The sequence below is a fragment of the Mytilus californianus genome, unplaced genomic scaffold (assembly GCF_021869535.1).
Source record: "Mytilus californianus isolate M0D057914Y unplaced genomic scaffold, xbMytCali1.0.p SCAF_6, whole genome shotgun sequence".
Classification (NCBI taxonomy): domain Eukaryota; kingdom Metazoa; phylum Mollusca; class Bivalvia; order Mytilida; family Mytilidae; genus Mytilus; species Mytilus californianus.
In genome coordinates, this window is record NW_026262712.1 from 31,093,859 (window position 1) to 31,121,682 (window position 27,824).

A 27,824-nucleotide genomic window follows, 5' to 3' on the forward strand; every position below is an offset into this window, starting at 1 on the left:
GCAACAACAAAACAATGTTTTTCGAACTTTCGAAAATTCACCCTGACAACCAATAAGACAATTATAGCTTAAAGTTGACAAAAGGCATAACAGTACATGTATTTGATGTTTAATAGCTGGTAGATCATTTTGTCTTTTAAAATTCAACTGTCATGTTAGGATCGTATTAATGTAATGTATAAATTCATCGGTTTTCAAGAACTTAGTTGACAGCGAGTCATCCCTATAATGACTTTAATTTTCACGAATGAAAAAAAGGTGTCGTAATATTAATGGGGAGAGGATTTTGACCAAGTAGAATCCTGGCTTATGTGGAGGTCAACATACTGTCTACAGCTAATTCAAACAAGTGTCAAAACCATTGACAAGATCCCTGACTTTGGACTGACATAACATGTGGTGGCATTAAACTATAATTTAAAAGACAACAACAAATAACAGCTATGTGGGAACTCCATTACTGTCGAAATGTAGGAGCATACAAATATTGCATGGAAATACATTCTACTGTAGACATACACCACTTGCATACAACTCCATAATGAATATAAATCAATATTATGTCTGTGTTGAAGGGTGTGCCTTTTCATTAAAGTTTACCTTATATCTTCTTTTATTTATTGATTACCTTTACTATTTATGGCACACATGAAAAAAGAAGAAGACAATTTATTTGATAGTGATATATCAAAATTTGTACCAAAGTTTTGTAATTGAATACCTTTACTTTTTATATGGCACACATGAAAAAAGCAAGGACAATTTGTTTAACAGTTATATATCCACATTTGTACCAAAGTTTTGAATTTATTTTACGAGTTTGGAATTAATTTGTTGTTTACTCATTTTCACACATAACGCATTTGAATTTCAATCATTTACATCAGCATTATATATGTCGAAACATTTTAAGTTCGTTTCACATCTTTTGTCTGTACTGACCATCACACAGATTTCACACAAAAACTATGGAAATAAAAATTATATGATATCTGTAACTTGTAGGTAATCAGATGCTAAAGATATTGAACATATTGGAAATAGTCTATTTACAATAACACATAACTGTGATTTGTATTTTTATCCATCTGATGAGTTAAGCCTCTTTCAACTGATTTTTATAGTTCGTTCTTTTGTTGTACTGTTACAGCACTGTCCCAGGTTAGGGGGGGGGGCGTTGGGGAGCGTTGGGATAATTCGTATGTAAAATTGTCTGTCTAATGAACACAAGTGCAACTAGGTCTTTCAATAATTAATTTTAACACAGTACTCGGAGTATACACTTTGTGCTTAACACACCAAGTTTAGACATTTATTTCGCTTATTTCTGAATCTGAGTACGATAATCGTACTCAAAAGTTGTATGATCTTATCCCTGAAACAAAAGGATTCAAAATATTGTGATAACGAGCAGACGAGAATGAAATAAATGTCAATATAAACAATTATGATCACGTTTTAGGAAGTATGACAGGATTATTAAATTTGACCTTATCCAAGTCCATGTAGAAACTAACTTGTAAATTTAGCCATTTTTGAAATTGCCTATTGAATATTTCAATAACAATTTAAATGTAATAATGTTAATGTCGATCATATATGGTAATTACTCAATATTACATGTGAGCATTATGAAAAAAGTGTTTGTTTTAACACAGAGTTGATAAAGTGGTTATAAATAACTATATCTATCCGGAGTGCATTATGTGCTACATGGTACAATGGATATTAATTCAATTATTATGTAACTATTTGTGCCAATCTAACTCTTATGATGTATATAGGCTTCCTGAACGACATTGTAAGTATAGCGACATTTAAGCTTTTTGTTAACTTAATTGTTATTATAGGCCTTCATGTTTAATTTCTAGATTGCCTACATCTACAAAAAAAAAAAAACAAACAACTGCAGAGTATATAAGACGTTGAAAGAACCTATGACTCCGCATTATTATCAGACACGAACGAATTGTATGTAGGAATTTATGCCGGATACAAAACATTCAATGACCACGAGACTAAAGTAGTATAAAAGAAATTACGGCAATCTCAACCATACAAATAATTTCCACACAACCGCTGATATGAGCAGTTTCTGTCACCTGACAATATTTCGCCATGTGTTTGCGTCTTGAACCACAGCTATGACTATGTGTTATCGATGACAGAACTAGACAATAGGACGAAATGATGAAACCACAGTTTATTAATCAACATCGGTTTAAGAAACTACCCAGTTTGGATGGTTGTTAAATATTGAAAGCAAGCGAAAAGAACTATTCACTAAATAATTGTATAGCATAGCCGTACTGGTTAATACTGAGTTTAAATCAAGAAAAAGTGGACGTACACGGTAATTAATGGAAGGCAAAGTTGACAGCATTTCCAAATTAGTAGTTAGAATAATCTAACAATTGGTCTCCTCAATACATGCACGTTATACCTATATGGTGTAAGTCATCTGGCTCACTATCGACAAGAGTATTTTATAAACTTGCGATATTTTTTATGATTTATCTGTAAATATGAATGAGCAGATTGTTTTTTTTTCGCTTTGGAGCATTGACACACTTCAATATAAAAATAAGGAGATGTAGTGTGATCGCCAATGAGACAACTATCCACCAAAGTTCAAATGAAGTGGATGTAAGCAATTACAGGCAACCGTACGGTCTTCAACATTGAGAAAAACCCATACCGTATAGTCAGCTATAAAAGGCCCCGACATGAAAAATATGAAAACATTCAATTGAAAAAAACTAACGGCCTAATTTATAACAAAACAATTTACGAAAAACAAATATGACAGATATGAATCGACGACAACCACTGAACTACGGGCTCCTGACTTTGGAAAGGCACACAAAGAATGTGGCGACGTTAAACATGTTTGTGAGCGCTCAACCCTCCCCTAATCTGGGAAAGTGGTGCAACAGCACAACATAAGAACAATCTATACAAATCAGTGGAAAAAGGCTTAATTCATCAGATCGATACAAAGAAAAACACAGATAGTACGTGGTAGGGTATATATCCATCCCTCATCCCCAACAAAAAAAAAAAAAAACCACTAAGTACAGATCTAAGATTACTCACAGTTACTGATAGCTAGTTCAAAGCCAATAACAACTAATAACAAAAATCAAGGTGGTATACAACGGTGTTTTAATTTAGATGACACAAATGTAACGGGATTAGAGTTCATATGGCCTTCTATGAGTAATTTTGGAATAGGAGAAAATAATAAAGTCGTCCTTAGATGTAAAGTACGCAGTGATGCAGAACCTAATTTCGAGGTATGTATTTTTAATAATTCGTTTGAAAATACAAGAATCACCTGACAACAAACCCAATTAGATAAGAAAGTACTAGAACAGCATCATTTGATCCGATGGAAAGTAAGGTAAACAATATTCGAATAGAAAATAAATTGTAACAACCTTTAGATACTTGATACATTTTAACAATACTATAAATTAATGTGAACGCATGTAAATCACTTGGACAAGGTCATATTGGATCAGCTACAATTATAGTTCCACTATAGATTTAGCTCACACCATGGTTAAATATGCCTCTACAAACCTCGTAAATCATAGGTCTACATAGAACTTTGATAGGCGAAGACTTATTCTTATGACTTCTTTGAAAGTCCCTCATGTGCATAGACGATCGACATTACTAGTATTTAACATGTTTAATAATTACATGTACCTGATTTCTTATATACAGTATAATATAAAAACAAAGCATATATCCATCCACGACACAAAATCAGTACATGCACAGCAAAAAACACACAAAAAGCAAAGGAACTGCGTTTTTATTGCTGTTCTTCGTCTCAATGTCACAGTCAGGCCTTCTACACGGAGCAAAAACAAAACCAAAAAACAAAAAAAAACTCTCACTTCACTGCAAGTTTGAGACGGGCCCTAACACCGGTTTGAACGGAATTCTTTGCAATTCTTTTCAAAATGATTCGAATAGACTTTGTACGATGTAACACCACAAGATAGGGCCCGATAAAAAAAGAACATACTGGTAAGAAGTACATATATAAAACAAAATAGTTCCTATGCATAGGTGTACATATCAAACTATGTAGAATATTATTTAGTAATTAAGGTATCAAGTGAAAGGTGAAGGACTGGTGATCCTGGTAGAACACATTTTGACTGATAATTTTGGATAATGCAAAAATGTATGAATGAATTATAAAATTAAGGGCATATATTGCCTGTTTCTCAGATATGAAGTAACTGGTTTGGTGTACCCAAAGAACCGGTAACCAGTGAGGTCGGGTGTATAAATAATGGTACATTGATCCCGCCCCCATAATATATTTGGAATTGAAAAATTGAAGTATAGTTTTAATTGTTGTCCGTGAGTTAGCAATAACACCTTCCCCGATCATTAAAAGATATTTATGTATTTTTTATGTGTTGATGTAAAGGTATTGTAAAAGCCTGACTTCTAAAAATCAAATAAAAAAGAAGATATTTTTATAAATTATTCAATATATATACATTTTGTAACATAATCGATATACATGTAACAGTAAATCGGAATGTATTAATATAATATTATTATAGTCAGCAAACCAATCTAAAATAAAATGTTGAAAGGTTGAGATATACGTTGGGTATTCTTTGACTGGCAAAACAGTGTTGAGATGACATGGTACATGTGGTATGAGTTGAGAGATTGTTTGACTTGCAATGAAGTGTTGAGAGGATGTGGTATGCGTTGAGAGATTATTTGAATGGCATAACATGATAAGATGCAGTACGCGTTGCGTTGAGAGATTAGTTGACTGGCAATGAAGTGTTGAGAGGGTGTGGTATGCGTTGAGCGATTATTTGGCTGGTAATACATTGTTGAGAGGATTTGGTATGCATTTATTGTTTGTTAAACTGGCAATGAAGTTTTAAGAGGATGTGGTATACGTTGAGAGATTATCTGACTGGCATAACATGATAAGAATGTGGTATGCGTTGAGAGATTATTTGACTGGCAATGAAGTGTTAAGAGGATGTGGTATGCGTTGAGAGATTATTTGAATGGCATAACATGATAAGATGCAGTACGCGTTGCGTTGAGAGATTAGTTGACTGGCAATGAAGTGTTGAGAGGATGTGGTATGCGTTGAGCGATTATTTGTCTGGTAATACATTTTTGAGAGGATTTGGTATGCATTTATTGTTTGTTAAACTGGCAATGAAGTTTTAAGAGGATGTGGTATGCGTTAAGAGATTGTTTGACTGGCAATGACATGTAAATCTGTTGTTAATCTGTTTAATCTTTATATTGTCGGTGGTAAGTGGGTGAGGATAGATAATTCAACATCTGCACACATCAAAATAAATGGCAATGATGATGGACGGTATTCTATCTACTTCACAAAACGATCAGGACTACGATACGGCAGTAAACTTGTAATACGAAATACGCAAGCATCGGACTCTGGAATTATAAAGTGCCGTGTCAATGTTAGATGGTCCACTGTCATAGAAAGACAATTTAGAGTTCATGTTCAAGGTAAACTTAATAACATAATTAATATAGTGGCTGATCAATGGTATATACAACGAGCACTTTTTAATATCACTAAAAGTGCAATGTATTTTTTCAATCGATCAAAACGGATAAATCATAGATATCTATTCATAAAAAGGAGGTGATATACCCGCCATTGGACTTGTAATTGTAGCGTTGTGTAGTCTTATCACAATCATATATATTGTGTTAATTGTTCCAATAACAATTCTCAAATTTGCAAAATCAAAAAGTATTATGGCTCATCAACAAAAACAAATCAAGCATTTTAATATCATATGCAATGAAATAATGAATAAACTGAAGGAAATGTAAAAATCCTGGAAGAGTAAATAAGACAGTGAATCACGCTTATAAAAAAAGAAAATTGTAAATGCTTACAAAATGAACATTACTTCTACTCTTAAAAATTGAAAGTAAAAAACATAGGTTTTCTTTATCACTGATTCGTAGACTACATGTAGTAACAAATCTACTTATCAAAGCAGGCAGTCAGTGTCTACTTTACTCAGCTCTTGTGTATCATGAGACACATTTCGTTCAATTGCCACTTAAAAGGAGAAAGAGCTTGTATCATTTGGTGTTTACTTCACGTTTCGCATTATAGACGTAGAGGATTTTTCTGGCTGAATGATTCTAAGTGTATGGACTACGAACACCGAATCAATTCAATTGAGCTATAGATAACGAAAACATGTATAACATATACAGTTAGGTAGGCTTCATATTATATTAACTTGCATGTGACAGTTATCAATTTTGGCATGATGGTCTAATCAAAGGTAGTTTTGCCAAAAAAAAAAAAAAAAACTACAACTATTGTTTTGTGGTTTTTGCTAATTTAAAACAATGACAACATTTCGACAACATTCGCAAATTGAATAAATAGTTGTTACTATATTTTTGGCTCCCATTGCCGTTTAGGATTCACTTTTTCGGGAAACTGCTTACATACAAGCTATTACATAACGAGTTTTTAGATTAAAGTCATGATTATTAAAGGCGAATGAACATGGTCATGACTTGGCTGACCATGGCCACAATGAATATCTGTGTTACATTGGACCAAGGTAATCGTCACAAAAGGCTTCAAGCAGTATTACTAATCAATTTATGAAACTAACATCTTCCTGGATAGCGTCTATGTGGAAAAATAAAATTGAGAATGGAAATGGGGAATATGTCAAAGAGACAACAACCCGACTAAAGAGCAAATAATAGCCGAAGGCCACCAATGGGTCATCTATGCAGCGAGAAAATCTCGCACCCGGATAGTTGGAAATGGTTCAACAGTATATTTCTGTGTATTTTTTCATGTTTGTGGTGACGTAATATTTTTCATTTCGTCCATGTTCTTTTGTCAATAGTTTTGTCTGTTTACTATGTCACTTATTTTTCATTTGTCTGTAGTCTCCCTTTTCTTCCTTTGTAAGAAACATCTTCTAATAGTTTCCTCAATCGAAAATCTACATGCTTACATGATAAGAGAAAACAAATGGATTCCTAATCGAAGGAAAATATTTATAGGGTTTATATATGTGAACATATTTCAGTTCTTTTTCATAAAGTCAATTACCACGAATGTACGCAAAATAAACAAAACAGACATGCTCCAACCATTATCTTCGGAAAATGCCCGTATCAAGTCAAGAATATGACAGTTGTTTTCACTCGATCCGTTGTTAACGTTTGATTTTGTTCGTTTTTATCGACTTCCACTTTTTGAATTTACCTTGGAGTTCGGTATTGTCGTCATATTTTTTTTTCATAATTGTGTCGACTCGCATACCATGACAGCAAAAATTGTGAAAGGAGAATCGAGTACTAGCATAAGTAGTCCCGATGTGAACATGAATTCATTTTTTCTGGTTTCAGATATTCATAATTTGTCCATCGTAATTCTTTTCAGGCCTTGATCATTAAACGTTTGTTGGGGACTTGTTTTTTTCCAATTTTTTTATTAGAATTTCTCCCAAGATAAGATTCTTTCCATTGAATAAAGACAAAAAAACATAAATTAATTAAGATTTTTAATGAATTGTATTTTTCAAATCACGAAATTTTATAATTCCAAGAATAAACCGATACCGATCGCTAAAGATGGATAGGTAATGCCTTAATAGAGAATTCTAGTGATCACACATACTTAGTGTCATTTGGTCTATTGTGGAGAGTTGTCTCATTGGCAATCATAACACTTCTTCTTTTTATATTTAATGATACTTTTTTAGGGGTTCGTGTTGTTTAGTGTTTAGTTTTCTATGTTGTGTTTTGTGTTGATTGTTTGTCTGTTTGTCCTTTTTCTTTTTTAGCCATGGCGTTGTCAGTTTATTTTCGATTTCTGAGTTTGAATGTTCCTCTGGTATCTTTCGCCCTTCTTTTGTTATACTGTACATTCATTTATTTTCGTTGGTACAAATTTTCGTGGATTAAGGAAATCTTACATGTTCGTGGGTATTTAATTTCGTGGTTAGCCGGAGTAGGCTTACAAGGCTTTAGAACATTTGTTATTAGTTGAACATTTAATTTCGTATCTCACCTGTACCAACGAAATCCACGAAAATTGGTATCCAACGTATTATAGTAAATCCACATTATTTGTGATTCTAATTTATTTAAAATTAATCGATTTTGCCGATTACTAGCCAGATTTCTACAGTGACTGAATTACAGCCTCAAGTCACTCTGCCGGTCAAACGTTCAAAATTTAATTTCTTTTGAGTAATAATGCATATTGTGATTTCGCTTGTCTGATTTTCCCAATTAGATCAGTTTCACCTTTAAAAACAGGTAAAACAGTAGATCAATTTGTATATGTACCCAACACAGCCCGTTGCAACACATATATAGATATAGATTCTACCACTGCATCGAGTGTGATACGATATTTATCCACTCGAGACAGTTAAAATTTCAAATTTAAAACGCGAGGCTCGCCGAGCGTTTTAAATATTTAAAATTTAACTGTTGAGAGTGGATAAATATCGTATTACACGAGATTTGGTGGTGGAATCTGTTTCTCTAATGATTTTCTAACAATATGCTGGCAAAGTTATTCCTTCTTTTCGAATGATCTGCAAAAAAATGTGTTCTTTCTATGTGACGTCATCAGACATGATTACCTTTTTTCATGCCGTCACAATAGGAAAGCAAGAAAATTCGACGTCATAATCGGATTTTAACCAATGATGAACTGAGATCAAACGAACCACACTTTGATTAAATTTTTTTTATACAATGGGTGCAGAAAGGTATAAATAGACGAAAAATTAGAGAAAGATGCCTATCCAGGACAACCACTAACATGTGACTCAATATCAGTCATATCTATTTCAGAATATCTATTGACTCCGATTAGACTAGAGTCGTATACACAGGAAGGTGAAGGAATCGTTCAAATTCGCCATAAGAACAAATGGACTTATTTTTATTACTATGATTTCAGTACAGTTAAGGCATCTATGGCGTGTCGGTCTCTTGGATATCCGTATGTATACAATTATTACAATCTATATCCCTAATGTCTTCATTCAATATCCTGTTCATTTATATAGATGATTTCCTCTCAATAAAAAAAAAAAAAACAGTTTGGTGACTGTGATTAACTGGGAATAAAAAATACCACAGATACAATTAGGAATGTCTATGATCTTGATTTACATCTAGACATTGACAAAGGGGGTTGGTCGAAAACATTACTTAACAACAGAGGAGATGGTTTTAGCTTTTAAACTTTTTGTTTCTATTGAGCAACATCCCAGCAATATCTGCATATTGAGTTTTTACCTCCCAGTTTATTCGATTTTCCAGAGCTTCAACTTGCTATAATGACATCCATGATAGAGTGTTGCTTCTCATAGAAAAGCGTTTAAACCAGTAGCTCCAAGTGATAAAGTTGAAATCCCGCGGTTATGGTAATGCCGTTTTACGGTAAAGTGGCCTATTTATCTATTTAAAAAATATAGGAATTTGAAATAAGGGTTCATTTTTCTATCGAAGCTTTCACATGCAGGACTTATTTGACCTTATGTTTATATCATACACAATTACAATTTCTGTTGCATCCGCACCATCCATCTGGTTACCACGGTTAAGGGCGTCATTCAAAAATGAAGGTAAGACATTCAACTTTGAAAGTCTGGCATACCTCTAAGAACTACACTTTTTAAAAAAGTAAAGTTGTTGTCGATATATATAAATGTATCCTTTCCTGTGGGGTTCGTGTACTGTTGTTTTTCATAGCATTGTCAGTTTGTTTTCGACTGATGAGTGAATATCTCTTCAATATCCTTCGACTCTCTTTTCTGAATTACTTTTTTTTATGATCTCAAAGTTTCGTGAATGAAATATACGTTATTCTGATGACGTGTTACGTAAACTTATAAAAAAGAGATTAAAGAAGTAAAATTTGTTATACTGAAAATAAGTGGTGTAGATTCCACTAAATCAGTGAGACATCCGAGTCACTATAATATGTTTTTGATAAAAAAAAAAATGAGAGAAAGAAATTGCAAGTGCAACTTGTAGTCTGTAGTACATGATTCAAAGTTTTCTAAACATTTGCCATCTCTGCCCCTTATTCAAATTTGTTCATTTTTTTCGAATACATTTGTTTAATAAAAAAAAGGTGCCCGATCTCTTTATTTTTCTAAACGTGTGACGTTTCAAGATCAAACTTGACGTCGAATAAATAATCTAGCCAATGCGATTACGCTTCTGATGATTTTAATGTAACGATAAAAACAGAGAATCATTCTAACTGCGATGCCTACGAAAGTTTTACAGTCATAATCACGAATAGGTAAACTGTAATGAAATATCTGTGTCACAGATAACCATGGCCATGTTCCAATGGTTGTAACCACAATCCGGTCCTCTTTCCCTCTAATGCGGCATTACAGAATGACTTATAAACGAATTATGATCAACACTGCGGTGCCACTTGTTGAGCAGGATTTTCTTACTCTTCATTGAGAGCCTGAGATCATCCCATTTTCTTGTGTTTTTTTTTAAGGGGGCATGGGGTTGGTGGGAGTTTGTGTTTCTCAGTCTTTAGTTTTGTAAGTAGTTTTTTGTATACACTCCTGTTAGCTTTTTCATATTTTTTCGTTTTTCTGCCACGGTACTTCCAGTTTCCTCATAACTTATCAGTGTGTATGTACTTTAAGTATTTTCCTTTTTATTTCAAAGAAGTTCAAAATAGAAATTTATTTTTCTATGAGTATCTACAAAGTAGTTATTTGTGGGACCCTTGAATGTGAATATACTCATATTGTAGATTTAGTCATAACTTATCAGTGTGTATGTACTTAAGTATTTTCCTTTTTATTTCAAAGAAGTTCAAAATAGAAATTTATTTTTCTATGAGTATCTACAAAGTAGTTATTTGTTGGACCCTTGCATGTGAATATACTCATATTGTAGATTTAGTTACATTTTGGTTTTAATGTATTAAATCTATATTAAGTAGAAAATGCTATGATAGATACACATTTTATCTTTTTATTTATTAAATGTAAATTTACATGGCTGGTGGTGCAAGCAAAACAGGAGACGTTTACCATGTCGACGTATACAGTCTTGCTCCCTTTTCTCTATATTTCTATTCGTTACTTTGTTTTTTCTCTTCTTATTCGATTGGATATCGGTAAGCTAATGAAGCGTTAATACAACAAGGACCCAGTAGCCAGCTAGGGCTAACAAAATGAAATTATCAGACATATATGCTACTTTTGTGCTTCCTTTTTAGTGAAATGTATGTGTGAACATTTATACGCACGGATAAGCTGTGATGTTAGATATATTCCTTGCAATAGATTTTTCCTTATTATACTCAGCGTGAAATGCATGTTTGCTGCATAATATTATATAAAAAGTATAAAAGCTGACACACGTCTTTCTCTTGCAGATATGGAGGTGTACCACGAATAACATATGAAGAGATAGGTATATTTCGTTTAAATTATTGGAGGCACAAGAAAAATAAAAATCCAATGTGTATAGGTGGAATTAGTTGTTTACTAAATGTTACAGATATTGGCCAATGTAAGCTGAAGAAACCATCTAAATGTTTTCTGGCACATGTGGTTGGAGTAACTTGTAGGCTTGAACCTGTGAAAAGTAAGTTACAATATGTTGAGGAGTATCAAAAAGTATGTATTCCAGTCCAAGCAATTGTTTTGTAAATAAACGTAAACTAAAAACACTCAGCTGTAAAAGATTGTAAATTTTTTGGGGAATATTGCACTTTCAAGATTTATTACCAATGTAAACTTATCTAAAAATATATGTTACTTTTATTTCTATTTTTATAATGTTAATCGCATGATAGAATAGGAGTGGAAAATGAAGAAGAATAAAACAAAAAGAGATAAATTAAAAGGAATTATCCAGTTACATCTCTATCTTAAACAGTGTTAAATGCAACATATTAACGATTTCTTTCGTAACAGCTAGTAACCCATGCCAAGAGCATAACATGAAAATAATACATTCTCTAAATTAAATTATTGTTCATATAAAGTTATTAGCATGTATTGAATAACAGGTTTTTAAAATGTTTTTCATATATTGTCAAATTCAGTAATTTTTTTAATTTTTTTTACAGCTATCATAATCTCTAATTTGTACATATCTTTCAGCTTTATTTTAATTGCTTACAGTAAGATATTCTTTTTCAAGCATCTACAATTATACATATCTTGTTTAATATAAAGAAAGATCCTGTTTTATCGGTTGTTGCGGGATATTTTGGATAATTCTTCAAAAAGACAGTTTGATTTAATCATTGGGAGATATATGTTTATCAATATCCTGTAGAAAATATTGTGCAGTATTGCAATTCCAAAAGAGATGTTCTATAGACTCGTTCTCTGTTTTTCAAACTGTACAAAAAGGATCACCAGTTAATTTTATTTTAACTTTATCTATATCTAATTATTTCAGTTCCAGATGTACCCATTCGTTTGATGATACCAGGAAAGGATATCCAGAATTTAAGAGAAGGTGTTGTAGAAGTGTTCCTAAATGACCACTGGGGATTTGTTTTAGGAATCGAACAGTCCGAAGTCAATGTTTTTTGCAAAACACTTGGTTTTGAGTATGTAAACGTAATTTATTTTGCTATGAACAAAATAATATGGTCATCATTTCTTATAACAAGAGCATTTTCTGTACACAATTTTACTACACCACATATCTGCTGATTACCTCACAGAAAGATACGGTTGATAACAAAGGGACAATGCATTATTCGAAGAGAAATTGACAGACATCACAACGGTCAATAAAAAAATCAATCGGATAGGCGAATAAGTCTAGAAAAAAAAGAATCAGCAACACAAACCTCACAGTATTTAAGGTTTTATTGATAATTTGACAAGATGCTTAATTTCCTGAATATTATTCCTCAGATTTCTCAGTTTTAACTCATATATTTTGCTAATCTTCTCGCAACTATGTTACATGTAACCTGATACTGAATTTGTCATTCGTCGCTTAGGCTCGTGTTATAAGGGTTGAACTATACGGCTGCATTGTGCATAAAACACGCTGTTAACATACGTTCTGGAATTGATTCGCAATGGAGCGTCGAATACACAAACAATGTTACATTACGATTTTGTAACTGAATGACGTGATAAAAAATGACAAATGGTCACTTTGCAACATATATATACAAACAGTACATACATCTACAATTAATGTTTTTAAAACATATGTTTTGCTAATCCTTCAATTATTCTTGTTCAAGGTATGGTGGTCAGAGTTATAAAACATTAGATGTTCTTCAAAGTACTCAATTTGGTCGTCTTGACATTACAAACGAAATTTTGCAAAACTTTTCATGTCCCGAAAACGCATCGCATTTAAATGAGTGTAGTGATATGGAGTGGACAGAACGTTCGTCGTTTGGATGGGATAGGTGGAACATTTTGTCTATAAGATGTTGGACATATGCAGAAATTAGTAAGTGGAAAACAAACTTGCAAAACAGTTAACAACGAACATAAATAGTTGAAAGGAAAAGGGTTGTATACATCTAAGAAACGCCAATATAAGTTAAACAAATGAAAACAACACTTTATACATTCTATACGGTTTACAATTTAAAACATAACTATAAGATATCTAGATGGCAACATACCATTTAACAATTATGAGATGTATGTGCAATGTGTCAATCCTTAAACCGTCACGGTCAGAGATCGATCATCATTCAAATACCAATGAAAGTTGTTTATTTTCGTGGAGATGTCCCTACGTATTTTTTGCAGGTCAGCAAGGTAAGGAAGGAACATTTTTTCTTTGATTTAAATCATTGGAATAGTTAAAAGGAATTAGTTCCCTAGCAGAAATTTCACAATATAAACTAACTAATCAACAAAAATCAACAACATTTATGAATAGACGGCTAATAACTGAGTACTTTTGCATTGACAAGGACTAAAACCTGGTCGAATTCTTCTCTTAACAGAAAGCTGAATTCATTGAACATTGTTAAAGTTGTCATTTACCGAAGTAAGATACATAAACACAAAATAGATTTTTAATTAAAATATTTGAAAATTGATAAAAAATAATATGATATATGTATATGAGTATGGATACTTTTGAAATGAGAAAAACATCAGAATTGATATGCATAAAACCACTTCAGTTAAGCTACTGATAGTAGTACTAATTTATCGTAGTATATGTAGAAAAATCCGTCCGTTCAAACAAATCTTAACTTAAGTAGCTTTATGCATAAGGGCTCTGACTTACTATACAGTGTCATTTTAATTAGTCAAATTCATTATTAAAAAAAAAAAGTTTATACAACATGTACAACAAGAACTATAAAAAGATTTGTTCTTTTATAATGTTTTAATGATCTAATTAATTTCAATTATGAGTTAGGACATCGTTTTGGGTCGCCTTATCACTCAAAAAGCAAATCAGAGCACTTATCACTTCATACCTTCTATCATATTCCATTCAAGATGATTCCGGAGTGCAAATACGACTAGCAGGGTTAAACATAGAACACGAAGGACGAGTTGAAATTTTGCATAACAATATTTGGGGAATCATCAATGATCGCTGGTTTGATTACCCGGGAGCAAACGTGTTGTGCAAAATGATCGGGTATCAGTAAGTATTTGTTTAATGGTATACTGGTACTAAATTAAAGCAACTAATTTGAATTTGCATTTTATAAGAATGTTTGGAAGCTATGTGACATTGCTTTTTATTGTGAATACTCTGAACTAGTTCTTTTATATTTGGCAAATTATGAACAAATCCAAGCTTCTGTGAAATAAAAATTGCAAATTCTCTAAAAAATAAATTGTCCGTACTGCTTTTCGCTATTGGTGTTTAGTTTGTCGACCAAATTACTGTGAGTATGCAGTCAGCGGTCTCACAAAAGAGTATATATTGGTTTATACGCAATATTATATCAATAAAGTACTAGAGAAAAAAAAGACAATTATATATTAACGTTGACATCAGATGTATTGTTCTCGTCCGAATGTCAGGAAATCTAAAGCTTGGTGAAAGTGGATGTGCAATACGTAAAATATTGAAACAAGGATATGCACATAAAATTGAAAATAATGGGGAAACAATTTCGTGTGTCTGAAGAGATTTTCTGGATATACCTTCAGCAAGAACGCTCAAAGCCGAATATTTGTACGCCAAGGATGTATGAGAACAACATGTGAACATATATATTGACAATAAGGACACAGAAAATAGCCCAATTGGTTTGAGGTCAATTTTGACTTAGGGAATTCCCACCTTTGTTTCTTTAGTTTCTTAATGTATCGTTTTAAAATCTTCCGAATCTTTCGCCCATTCATTTTTCATTCCATACATTTGTACTCAAAACTGCCAGAAGTTTTGAGTAAACCTAATGAAAAATACCCTTGCACTTTGAACTCAGAGGGATGTAAAGCGGTATAGTGAATGAATATTAATAATTCGATAATTATCATTTGTTCTTATATAAAATTGACATCTGAAGTCATTTGCAAGAAATATATGAAACAAAATACTAAATTAAATTCTGATACTCAGAAAGAAGAAAACCTTAATGTTCTTGATTCTTTATCTATATTATTAAAATGTCCTGAACCTAAGCATGCATTTCCTTGTACCAGGATTTGGGGTGTTGAAAGCGATTTATGATTTGATTTTGCTCCTTATTGGTTTAATTTTGAAAAATTTAGATATAAGCAACAGCAGTTTTCAGACGTTCAAATCCCATCAATTTAAAAAACCAAAATGCAATCCAAGAAAATACACATGACACAGACGTAATTGTATGAGCTCAAAAAAAAAAAAAAAAAAAGCGAAACTAGTTGCGTCTTCAGTGTGACCACACATTTAGTCAAAACATGGGATACCACATAATTGGTTACAATACAGATCAGACATTTTTTCCGTTAAAAAAAAAATAATAACCGGCTGCGAAACAAATGTCGACAATGAAAGACACAGAAAGACATCGTATTGATCAAACAATTTAAGTTGATTTTGTTCGTTATTCCTCATATCTTTCATGGAGCAGATTTTGTTGTAAGAAACATACACCTGTTGAGGACGTCCGTTTAGTGTGAAAATCCACGAGCGTAAAGTGGTTATTGAGACATCTGAATACAAAACGATTCGTTACTGTTTATAAATTAGTAGTTACTATTGCAGATCTTGCATATCAGTTACATAATTCTGTCGTAAAGTGTGATAATTTTCAACAATGCAGTCAAATCAATATCATTTTATTATATAGTCGAAATGTGAAACAATTTTGCGGCAAATGTACTCTGTCGGAAAAAAATAAATAACACTCATAAATCGGTACTTGGGACACGCGTCTGTATAAAACTGAGCTTGCTTTTCAAGAATAGTTTTAGATAAATCAACCATTATCTAGGTATGGAGGAGTGCCGATATATAATAAGTACCTTCCCGGACTGGGACCACTATGGATAGACTACATCGAATGTCCTTTAATTGCCAACGATTTAAAGGATTGTGAGTTTGATTGGACAAGTGAAGACAAAAGAGTGTCCTTTGGTGTGGGACCAGCAGTTGTGAAATGTAGGACAGAACCAGTTGAAGGTGTTTAAAATTATTTCTCAAGTTTATATAATCATTTTTTTTTAATATTGAAAAACTCTTTTATCAAGTTGTTTAGTATATTTATATAGAATAAGAACAAACAATCAAGCAAGATAATTTAATACGCATTCTAAAGTATGTTAATGTATGCAATGCGAATGTTTTCTATCAAGTGTATCGATAATGATAGAATTGATCATATTTGAAGGACGCACAAATACGTGGCAGTTAAACCAGTATAAATCAATACCTTTACTCACAGTGGAAGTGATATCCGCCAAAACTAATATTTTTGTTTCTAGAAATTATGTTTTTCTCAAATCAAGTTCTGTAAATGGGATGTCTGAAAAAATGCAAACAATATTTATAGTTGATTTTCTTTAAAATAAAATCAGTATTTTTTTTGTTAATCTCAGAGAAATTGAGATTACATTCCCCATTTTGATTTGTATTACAATATGCGATTTCAAAAAAAACAAAAAAACAATATGCAATTTAATTAAAGGTCCGACATTTAATTGGTTTGAAGTGTATGATATAGTATCACAGACTTTAATAAATGTTGTAATGTTTCCGCCGAGTTCTTGAAAATATAAGTACACTACATTTCAATGTTCATTCTTAAAGACAGAACGTGTGAACATAGAAAACTGCAAAGTATTGTATATTGAATATACTTTATAGCTTCGGTAGTGTATTTATCCCAAGTGACTGGGATATGAAATGCAATAGACCACTTTCGAGTTATGTCCTTCAACGGGAAAGTTCATCAATTTTGTGCGCCTTTGTGACGTCATTTGCCAGATTGAAGGGATTGCCTCTGTCCCTGCACTATTAAATTTCATCAAGCGTCTTTGTGATCGTCATTATGCAGGATAAACTAGAAATAATATTTGTTCCGTAAGTACTTAATCACAATTCCCTAATGATAGCAGTGCTGATTATCAATTATATGACTTTGATTTGCCGAATAATTCGTGCAATATAGCATTATATTTTTTTTAACCAATCGCTCAACATAGGAACGGAAGTGACGACGCCCCTAAACGCACGAATGATGTTCACTATTACCAACGTTTTTGACGGAAATGCAACGAACTCGAAAGTTGTCTATTACTAAATGCAATGTGGATTATTTAAGGACAGAACAGCATCAATATATCTGAAAGGAAAATTGATCAGATTTGCCAGGAATTTTTTTCGTGTTTTCCTCGTCAAGGTTTTATTGAATTATTACAAGTCGGCTAGTAGGGGTGCACAATATGTAACAAATTGTAAAACATACGGACTGTTGAAATGTCAATGAACCGATTTCGACATATGTTTTATCCATCAATCAGTTCTGTGGTGATGATATCATTTTTGGTTTTTCTGTCGTTGATATCAGTGTGTATTTATTTCACAAAAAAAATTAAAAGAAAAAAAAAAAAAAAAAAACCGAACAACAAAACATTTATTGTAAATTTGATGTACATTATTGTAGAGGTTTATAGTGTTGAGATTTTGAGATGTACATGTACTAATCTTGAAATTGAGATTAACATTGAAAGTAAATTTGACATTGTTGATGTTTTAAATATGTTTGGCAATTAATACTCTCTCAAATTGTAAGAGAAAGGCAAAAAAAAAAAAAGAATCTCATTTGAAACAGGATTGCACTCCAATCAGTTGACATCGATGAGAGTCATTAACCTTAAAAAGTGGTAAGTAGTACGTGTATTTTCTTTCAATTTTCCTGATACAAGAGTCATGAATATCAACGAAATATATATTGTGATGAATGTTTTAAATTTGATTTAGTCCCAGAAGTAAAGTTTAGACTAAAAGAAGGATGGAGGAGAGATATACTTCAGTACTTTAAAGACGGCTACTGGGGTTATGTTTGTGGGGCCTACATGGGTACCTCTGAGGCAACGGTGTTCTGTCAAATGTTAGGTTTTACGTAAGTAGAATATTATTGACTATTTAGGTAGCTCGGGTGTCTTCCTCCATCTCGGATTTGGAAAAAGCAGATAACAATTGGTGTAGATCTTTAAAATAATGTGCAAATTTCGAGAGTATTATGTAATTCATGGCTAAGTCTTTTCATGTAAATATAGAAAAATTAAGTGTTTGTATATGTTTATGGCTGTATTTTACAATAAACAGAATATTTTGTTTGTTTCATTTTTTGTCAACTATGTCACATAAGGGAAGATAACTCAGGTATAACGGGAGATAACACAAAAAATTAACTTTATAATAAAATGTGTTGTGAATTTACCAATTTTATTTAGAAGCAAGAAAACGAGTATTTTTTTTATCTGAAAGCACATTATTAGAACAATCTTCTCATATTTATTTTATAATTCTATGGTGTAGTTTTCTTTTTATCACAAAAATTTTGGTTTTCCATGCATAATCTATACAAAATCTGTCAATTTTGCACAACCTGTGGGGTGAAAAAAGCCCCGTGACCCATACTTTTTATTATATTTTTGAAAACAGCATGATGTAAACTACCTTTTTGACAACTTATTAAAAAGATCTATGGATTTAGATTTAGATAAATGATCCTTTATGTAACGGTTATAAATCCAGTAATGGATTATTTTCTTAAAGACATATTCGAGTATTATGCATGTTGTTTAAATTACAATACATATGTTTGTAAGTCAATTCTGTACTCTAGAATAACACACTGGTTATTTCATTATTCAAATTTCTGGTATTATTTTTTATTATTTAGTATCTAACCATTCATTGTATTACATCATATTGTATTCTTCAATTATTTATCCACAAAGACGAGGTACGAATTGCCGCCAAATTGACTCTTACATCAAATATATTTCAAACTGTTAATTATGAATCAAATGTTTAATTTTTTGTACAATCTTTAATTGAAATACACAATTTTCATAGTTAATACAGCCATATAATGACAGCATGTTTAGCAAAATAGTAATAAGACAGCTGTATACACAATAAGGAGATTCAGAGAAAACTAAAGATTATTGTGTTCGAAATACGAACGTCTATACAACTTGGTACTCTTTACGATGTATGGCACATTAGGAAGACAATATGACACATGAATAATAAAGCAATGTATTATTTGACAACTAATAATTGTATTATAATTTCTCTTTTCATAAAAAAGTAATGTGAAAAAAGCATACTGCATTTATATGAAGAAAAATAACAAAAGTGTCTTGTGTCGGAGCTGTATCTTAAAATTAACTTTAACAAAAAAGTCCAAATACGTAGATACACGGAGAGCTATGTGGTAAGAACTAGGCATACAATGAAAACAGCAAAGTGTTCGAATATCAACTTTAATTTAGCTTTATAAAACTACGCTGAAGCATATTCCGCATTTAACACATGCACGAAAGATGATAAAAATATGAAATTTGATAACAGCAATACTATCTCTATACGTTTTTTTTAAAATTAATTTTTCATTATTTCATTTTTCTTATTTTATTGCTTTCTGTTTTATACCAGTAAAGGTGGACATATAATCAATGATGTTGATAATGGAAAAGAATCACAAAACTATCATAGGACAAATGTCGCACCAACCATATTAAAATACATTGAATGTCCATGGAATTCAGTACACCTGGATCAGTGTTCAGAACGTAAATGGAGTCACAAAGATAATAGAATAATCTGCGACTCCCACAAGCGAGATTTAAGACTCAAGTGTAGGTCAACTCCTTTTCCAGGTAATCAACGCATATCTTATTATCGATGCGTAAGGGAAAATAATAACAGAATTAATGTAAGTTTTGTTCATGATTGCAGGCAATGCGGTGATATAGACTTGCTTACCACCAATCTCATTTGGTCTAGATAGTTGTCTCATATTCAATCATACAATTTCTCCTTATTGCCTCACCTACAACGAAAGTCTTTAACGATTTGCACAAGGCTTTATAAATTTAGATAGTAGAATACCTGGATGATTCATATAGTATATGCAATATAACAGGTAAACTTATTTCAGTCTTAAACGATCCTTTGATCTTAACATCATTTGAAATGCCCGACACTACGTTAACTCTTGTTAAGATATTTTATTGTTGTTAATTAGTACTCCGTACGGTTACCTATAGTTGTTAATTTCTGTGTCATTTGGTCTCTTGTGGAGAGTTGTCTCATTGGCAATCATACCACATCTTCTTTTTTATATCATCAGATATTTTGCTTCCAGTCATTTCAGTACTTTTCAGTAGCTCTTCAGACTGAACAGTTCAAATTAAAATGACCATTTAAGTTCAAAATGGTTTACTAGCGTATGTTACGAATATTCTGTCTATCATTAATGTGTATTCTCCTTGATTTTCATGGTTCATTGACAGATTGAGTCATGTATAATTTTTTGCCATGTGAATTTGTCATTTATGAGTCAACTATAGCTGGTATATAGACTATAAAAGATCTACATTTCCGTCAGGCAGGGTTACATGTGACTAAGCCGCATTGAATGTAACCGTAATCAAAGTTAAAGTTTCGTGGTACATTTTCTCGGATACTTTTTTCAATAGGTTAAGTTTATTATGTGTATGAAATGATTGTAAGGTGTAATGTTAGATGAATAAGGTGCACATGTCACTCTGACAGGGTTGACTTAATCCTTCTCTTGATCTGATTACCTTAGCGCAATTGCCAAAACTTTTCGGTAATTTTGATCCCCAATACTATTCAACTTTGTACTTTTATTTTGCGTTCCTTGAATCAAAAGGCACTGATTGATTGGTCTTTTGTAGACCAAACGCGCGTCCGGCGTACGACATTTTAATCCTTGTATCTATGGACAGTTTATTTTATGGTCCATTGGTCAATTGCAATATTTAGTCTTTTCTCAGATATTATGAGTACTAGGTCAACGCTATTCGATCATGACATGATTGTGAGGTGTACACGTCAGAGTTTGACAGGTTTCGTCTACCTGGACCTTATTCTAATTGTTAAAGTTTTAATGGTTTGGCTAATATATCAGATACTATGCAAAATAGGTCAACTATATTTGGTGTATATAATGAATTATGTTTGTACTTGCCTGTCTGACATTGTTTACTTGATCTCAGCCACATTTTAATAGTTAACTGCTGAATTTATCTTAATTTCATGTTTTGTGCTTTTTCTCAGCACTATATCTATTATATTTGGTGTATTTTATTAATTAAAGTCAATAGGTCAATGTTGAATAACCCATGGTATCTTCCGCCTCTCTTTTAGGTTGACAGCAGCTTAACATAGACTAAAGAATTATAAGAATATGGTCCATTTGTGTGTTTATTGGTGATTCAGTTAGATATACTTGTAGAATGTGCTCTTCGGCTTTGTACTTGTTTTGGCTTCCAAGCTGTTTTCATCTGAGCGTCACTGGATGGTCTTGTGTGGACGAGACGAACGTCTGGCGTATTGAATTTTAAGCCTAGCACCTTTTGTTAGCTATTATTCGTGTGTTTCTTTGTCCTATATGTTCTCCCATTTTTTTGTATTGTGGTCCTGTCATGTGATGTTGTCGTTTTGTGTTGTGTTTGACGTTGCCATTTAAGCGGGAGGTTTGGCATGCCACAAAACCAGGTTGAACCCACCATTTTGTTCTTGAAATGTCCTGTACCAAGTCAGGAAAATGGCCATTGTTATATTATAGTTCGTTTCTGTGTGTGTTACATTTTAATGTTGTGTTTTTGTTGTGTCGTTGTTCTCTTATATTTGATGCGTTTCCCTCAGTTTTAGTTTGTAACCCGGATTTGTTTTTATCTCTATCGATTTATGAGTTTCGAACAGTGGTATACTACTGTTGCCTTTATTTATACCGTTCAATATGTTGTTGTTAGAAGAAACGAGTAGAGCCTATGTTTAGCAGTTCAGAGAATAGGTCACATTTAATAAAAACAGCTGAACATACTTAGAATTTCATCAAAAACATGCTATTTTGTTTTCAAGAATAATTTCATTGGGCATATGCGACTTCGCAAAGATAGAAAAAACACATGGGATTAAAAATCAGACACCAAAATGAAAGATATACTGTATATCAATGGCTGGACAATACATTTATAAAATACAACAATTATATCATATATCAGTGGATTTAAATTCATGAGAATAGTAGTTGCTAGGTGAAATATATCGAATCACAACTTTGTATTATTTGGTTTGGCTTCAAACCATGAGCGTGAACGTGTGTAGGCTGCTACCCTTTCTTATGTTTAGAAAATATAATCTTTTCGTATACAATAAGCAATATTGCGGGACATATGCAACCCAATCACCAATCCTGGCGGGTCACACACGGTATATTCTAGGAAGAACCTCTGTCTATAATTGTAAAAGAATTACCTATTGAGAGTTGTCTGTGCATAGGAGCGCTGCAAAAAATGTTGATAACAATTTGGTTTCTTGATAACTGAGATTTTATATTCCCTGAAAAAAACCAGAGAGCCAATTGTCTTCGCCTTATTGCGAAGATCTTTTGATAATACATGAAACTCGAGCATGCCTTAATGGATTACATGTATAATACATTTGCAACAATTTGAAAATTCAATGTAACATGTGTAATGCAAATGTTTCTGTACCTCTCAAAACACATTATTTTTAATCTTTATAATACAAGACAGAAATATAATGTCACAATTTTTTTTCTTTTCTGTGTATCAGTATAAATGTGGATTATTGAGCATGATGACATTGAATGTGTTTTATTAAAGAGTATGAAGTGCAGTTATTTGGAGGAAATTCGACTAATGAAGGTGAACTTCTTGTAAAATATGATAACACGTGGACAACGGTACATTCTCATAAATTCCCAACAACAAATGTAGCTGTGGTATGCAGGCAGCTTGGATTTAGGTATTTAGGTTATATAAACAGATTGTAAATAAGTGCATTTCAAAGCAAATAAGAGTTGAAGAACTAATGTAGTAATCGAACTTCGCTAAATAAATATCCCAAAACAGTTGTCAGTAGAGCATCTTAGGAATGACTGTAATATATTTTTTGTCTATGAAGAAATAACATCAAAAATGTGGTGTACACTGAATAAGCCGCGTAGCGGGTTATTTTAAAGTCTGCACCACATTTTTTATGTTATTTCGAATAGACAGAAAAAATATTACAGTCATTTCTTATAATCTAATTCTAAATTCCATTTGAAACCGGAGTAGACCATGGAAAAACGTTGATGACGTCACGATCACATGACAAAATTTTGTCTATGAGCTGATAAACAAAACAACGTCAGCCAATCGGAAGACGCGTTACATCCAAAATTAAATTATATGATGAATGAAATAACGTTTGGGATTATTTTTATTTTAAATTTTTTTGGCTAATAGTTTTCTTAAGGAAAAGCGCAAAGGGGGGACATCAACTTTTTAAAATATTTGTTTTAGAAAGAAACGTAAATTGGATCGGCTAGCCACTGTTTAACATATTTAAACCGAAAAATGGTGTTCATATTTTGCATGCTACTAATATTGAGTGATATGAACCCCACCAATCACAGGGCGAGATATGATGAAGAAATATGATGAGTTTTTGTTAGTGTAAATCATTATTGCCAATTGATTGGTATAGTTTCTTTAGCATCCTTCAAAGCCATTTGCATACACATATAATGTATATTACAGACATGGAAGAGAAGAAAACAGTAAAGACTCTGTTTACATGGTTCATGAAAATAGTCCATTTTGGTTAATTTTCAAATGCAATGGAAAAGAACAGAATGTGGGACAATGCAATTCAATGGAAACACAGCCATTCTCACCATTTGAAAGCCAAGTGTCAGTGTTTATTAAGTGCTATGAAAAAAGCGATCCCGGTATGTTTGTTTCTTTGTTTTTGTTTTGTTTTAAAGATTTATGCTAAACTCATTAGAGTTACCATTTTTTCGCTTGTTTTCGTCGACAAAATATTGTGTACTGGATAGGATTGGAATTTTGAATTGCAACAGACCACATAATAACCCCAAAACGAGTTTTGCAATCTGTTTTCTTGAAGGATGTTCGCTTCTCTTGTTTTGAATTTTTGTAACATATTCGGAATCCTCTGGTTTTATCCATCTAGTACACATTAAAAATTTTGCTCATTAAGCCCTACTTTTCTTTTTATAATTTTTATAACATATAATTTTAAAAATCTTATTTGAAAATCTTATAAAAACCTTGTTATTTTTTCATAGTTTTTGAAAGAAAATGCTGCCAATGTTAATTTAATGAAAAATCTAGAGATTAACATTTCCCGCTAAATTTTCAATGGCTTATATCTCAAAAACAAGCACACAAACCTATATTGTTTTCTTCTTTTTCAGTTCCGTTATAAATATACAATCAATTCATAACAGTCTTTTAAAAAGCTTGTTAATTTGAAACAGAGTAGCAAACATCCTTAAATGCATGGAGGTAGAATGGCATTGCACGTACACGAAATGTTAGACTGAACGTCATCATTGGGACTGGATGGGTTCCATATGTCTCAATCCTGCAAAGCCAATTCAACATTCATCTTTAACAGGGTCATCCTGACGAAACGGGATAAGAACTTGTGACGACGGATATGTTCCAATTGTCCCATCCACAATCTTGTCCTATTTTTCTCGAATATATTCTACCGATAAAAGATTTTTTCCTACATGAGTAACAGGACCTGTGTACCCTTCCGGATCACCTGACCATCCCTGGTTTTTCGTTAGGTTCGTGTTAGTCTTAGTTTTCAGTGATTTGATTTATAGGCTGTCGTCTGGTCGTTTTTCTTTTTTTGTCTTGTCATTGTTAGTTCGTTTTTGACTTATGAGTATTTTCCGCCTCTTTCTTTCAGTATTATTATTTTTTTTTGTAGAGCTCCAGATGACAGTTTCTTTAGAAAGTGATGGAAAAGTTATTGTTCATCGACAGGGAGAAACATGGGAGATCTGTTCTTCTCGATGGTCTGATTTCCATGGCAACTCTCTATGGGATGATGTTACTGCAACGGCTGTCTGTCGCATGTTAAATAAAAGGTAGATAGTATTATTAAGTATTTAAAATTGAAAGCTTTTTAATGTTACATTATGGGATATGCATGTTCTAGTCAAATTCCTGCTTAACTGTTCAAGTGTCACAGAATATCATTCAAAGTATTCCTGTGAATAATTTGTTGGAACGTGTTTTAATTACCCTATTGTCGTCCTATGCCTTTGGGATAGATGAACACTCCCTCCAAAGGGTGATCGTGGTATAAATCCTTATGAAATATCTACTTCACAGATGACGAGGGATATGTTCCAATTTTTGAAACAACTGTGACTGAGAAATGACCATTGAAACTCATCGAATTTGTACTTTATGGGAAATACGATGGGCGCTACACGTGGAGCAGGATCTGCTTACCCTATCCTAGCAGCTAGGATAACCCTAAATTTTGTTGGTGTTTGTATTGGTTAGTCTTTTATTCGTTTTTCGTTTTTTGACATGAGTTTGAAAATTCGTTTGATATCTTTAATTTGTCTTATACACGTCACTTTCTCTATGTGCTTGTTCGTTAACAGAAGTTTGTAACCAAGTGCTTTTCATGGATTGCTTCTGCATTAATTTTGTGTCTTTTATTGTTTTCGTATAAAATGTTTTTGATTTCTCGCGTGAATTATTTTGAGTTCCCAATTCATTCTTTAGCAGTTTGCTTAACCGAATGTGTTTGTTTCATGTTAAAGGTTGTATGATGACCTGTAGTTGTTAACATCTTTAAGTTGTCTCATTGACAGATATATCAAATAAATAAACGACAAACGGAAACTAAGATCATTCATCAAATATCTAATTCTACGATTTAGTTTGCTTGTAGCGCGTTTTGTATAATCAAGACTATAAGTTACGCTTGAATCAAAACAATTATTTGCTCAAATCAGAAACAAAACAGCATTCAAATCTAAAATATGTCTGGCTCAGGATATCTATTAACTATTGGTGAAGGTTGTTCAAGAAACCAAAGTCCTCCAACAATAGCGTTGTCCTAGTGTTTGCAAAAATATATATGAAAGATCATAAAATGAATATAAAACGTATGATTTGAACTTTGATTTCTTTAACTTAACAGATTACCCGGTTCTTTTTTTTCCTTTGAGTCTTGGATCGACAATTCAATGCATCTACCCCTGTCATAGATAGCCTTAGCCGCATTAGACACACATTTATTTTAATTGTTCTATGACTGTTATTTGGCCTTCATCTGTTTTCATATATTCGCCACTGATGAGTCTCTTGTCAATGAAATGCGCGACTATCGTACAAAATTCTGGGCCAGGTTTCTTTCATTAGCAATTACGACATATTTGCGATTTTCCATTTTTTTAATTGTCGTTATTGAACTTGTTTTGTACGGAATTATGAATTATCTTGACACATGCTAATTGTGATAAAATCTTCAATGAAATGTGCATTTCTTTCAAAATTTAAAGTCACTTTAATCACTGCAAAGTTATCAGAAGGTGACTTTTTTCTTTGTAATATCGTGAACATATCTTCTTAGGTTCACAAAGCGACCGAGTACTGCTCAATAGATACTGCAACTAATCTAGTTTACTTGTACACTTTTCCCGTCAATACAATCATGCTTAGTACATGTAGTAGATCTAAAATGAAACAATTTTCTTTTTTTCAGCAATGGAACCGCAACACACTTACCTTTTGATTCTCGAGAAAGTCCAGCAACGGCAAATAACATACAACAAGTTTATTGTCCTAGAGGAGCTTCACATCTCGGAGATTGTTTCTATGGACGTCTTGGTTTCAAGGATTATTGGTTTTCCCCATGGGCACCAGGTGATTGCAATGAAGCAGTAATGCATAAGACATATCGTGGTGGTGTACAATGCAGCATATAAAGATTTGACATACTTATCAAATTTGATACGCTTGAAAAGAGTTTGAAAATCGATCTGAAATGTACAGTTAGGTCTCTGATAATATTTTCTATCCACATTATTTTCACAAACATTATAAACTATTTTGAATAAACAGCAAGATGATTAAACAATGTTGTGTATCATACTCTCCAATGAACCAATACCCTAAAAATCATGTAATCGTTTCATTGTCAGACACTTTCAACATTTGGTGAACATTCTTAATGGATGTTCTGAAAGGTGTGAATATTTTGAGATTTGAAAAAAAGCTTCAAATAGT

The 27,824-nt window shown here is 32.5% G+C and overlaps 1 protein-coding gene across 1 annotated transcript; it reads left to right on the forward strand.

The window, feature by feature from the left end:
- The first annotated feature begins 1,753 nt into the window (after positions 1-1,753).
- LOC127704799 (scavenger receptor cysteine-rich type 1 protein M130-like) lies at positions 1,754-27,753 on the forward strand. The gene is made up of 15 exons (XM_052209015.1): positions 1,754-1,801; positions 3,175-3,296; positions 5,322-5,538; positions 8,893-9,043; positions 11,465-11,676; positions 12,502-12,655; positions 13,310-13,524; positions 14,541-14,691; positions 16,475-16,662; positions 18,463-18,604; positions 20,152-20,375; positions 23,376-23,517; positions 24,297-24,487; positions 25,504-25,663; positions 27,301-27,753. Exons 2-15 carry the CDS (start codon positions 3,216-3,218, stop codon positions 27,521-27,523), a joined length of 2,451 nt encoding a protein of 816 aa, XP_052064975.1. The 5' UTR covers positions 1,754-1,801; positions 3,175-3,215; the 3' UTR covers positions 27,524-27,753.
- The last annotated feature ends 71 nt before the right edge of the window (positions 27,754-27,824 follow it).

Coding starts and splice junctions, on each gene's coding strand:
- LOC127704799 (XM_052209015.1), top strand. CDS start 3,216: ATGAGTAATTTTGGAATAGGAGAAAATAATAAAGTCGTCCTTAGATGT. Junction 9,044..11,464: donor TGTCGGTCTCTTGGATATCC/GTATGTATACAA, acceptor TTTCTCTTGCAG/ATATGGAGGTGTACCACGAA. Junction 16,663..18,462: donor TAGGACAGAACCAGTTGAAG/GTGTTTAAAATT, acceptor AATTTGATTTAG/TCCCAGAAGTAAAGTTTAGA.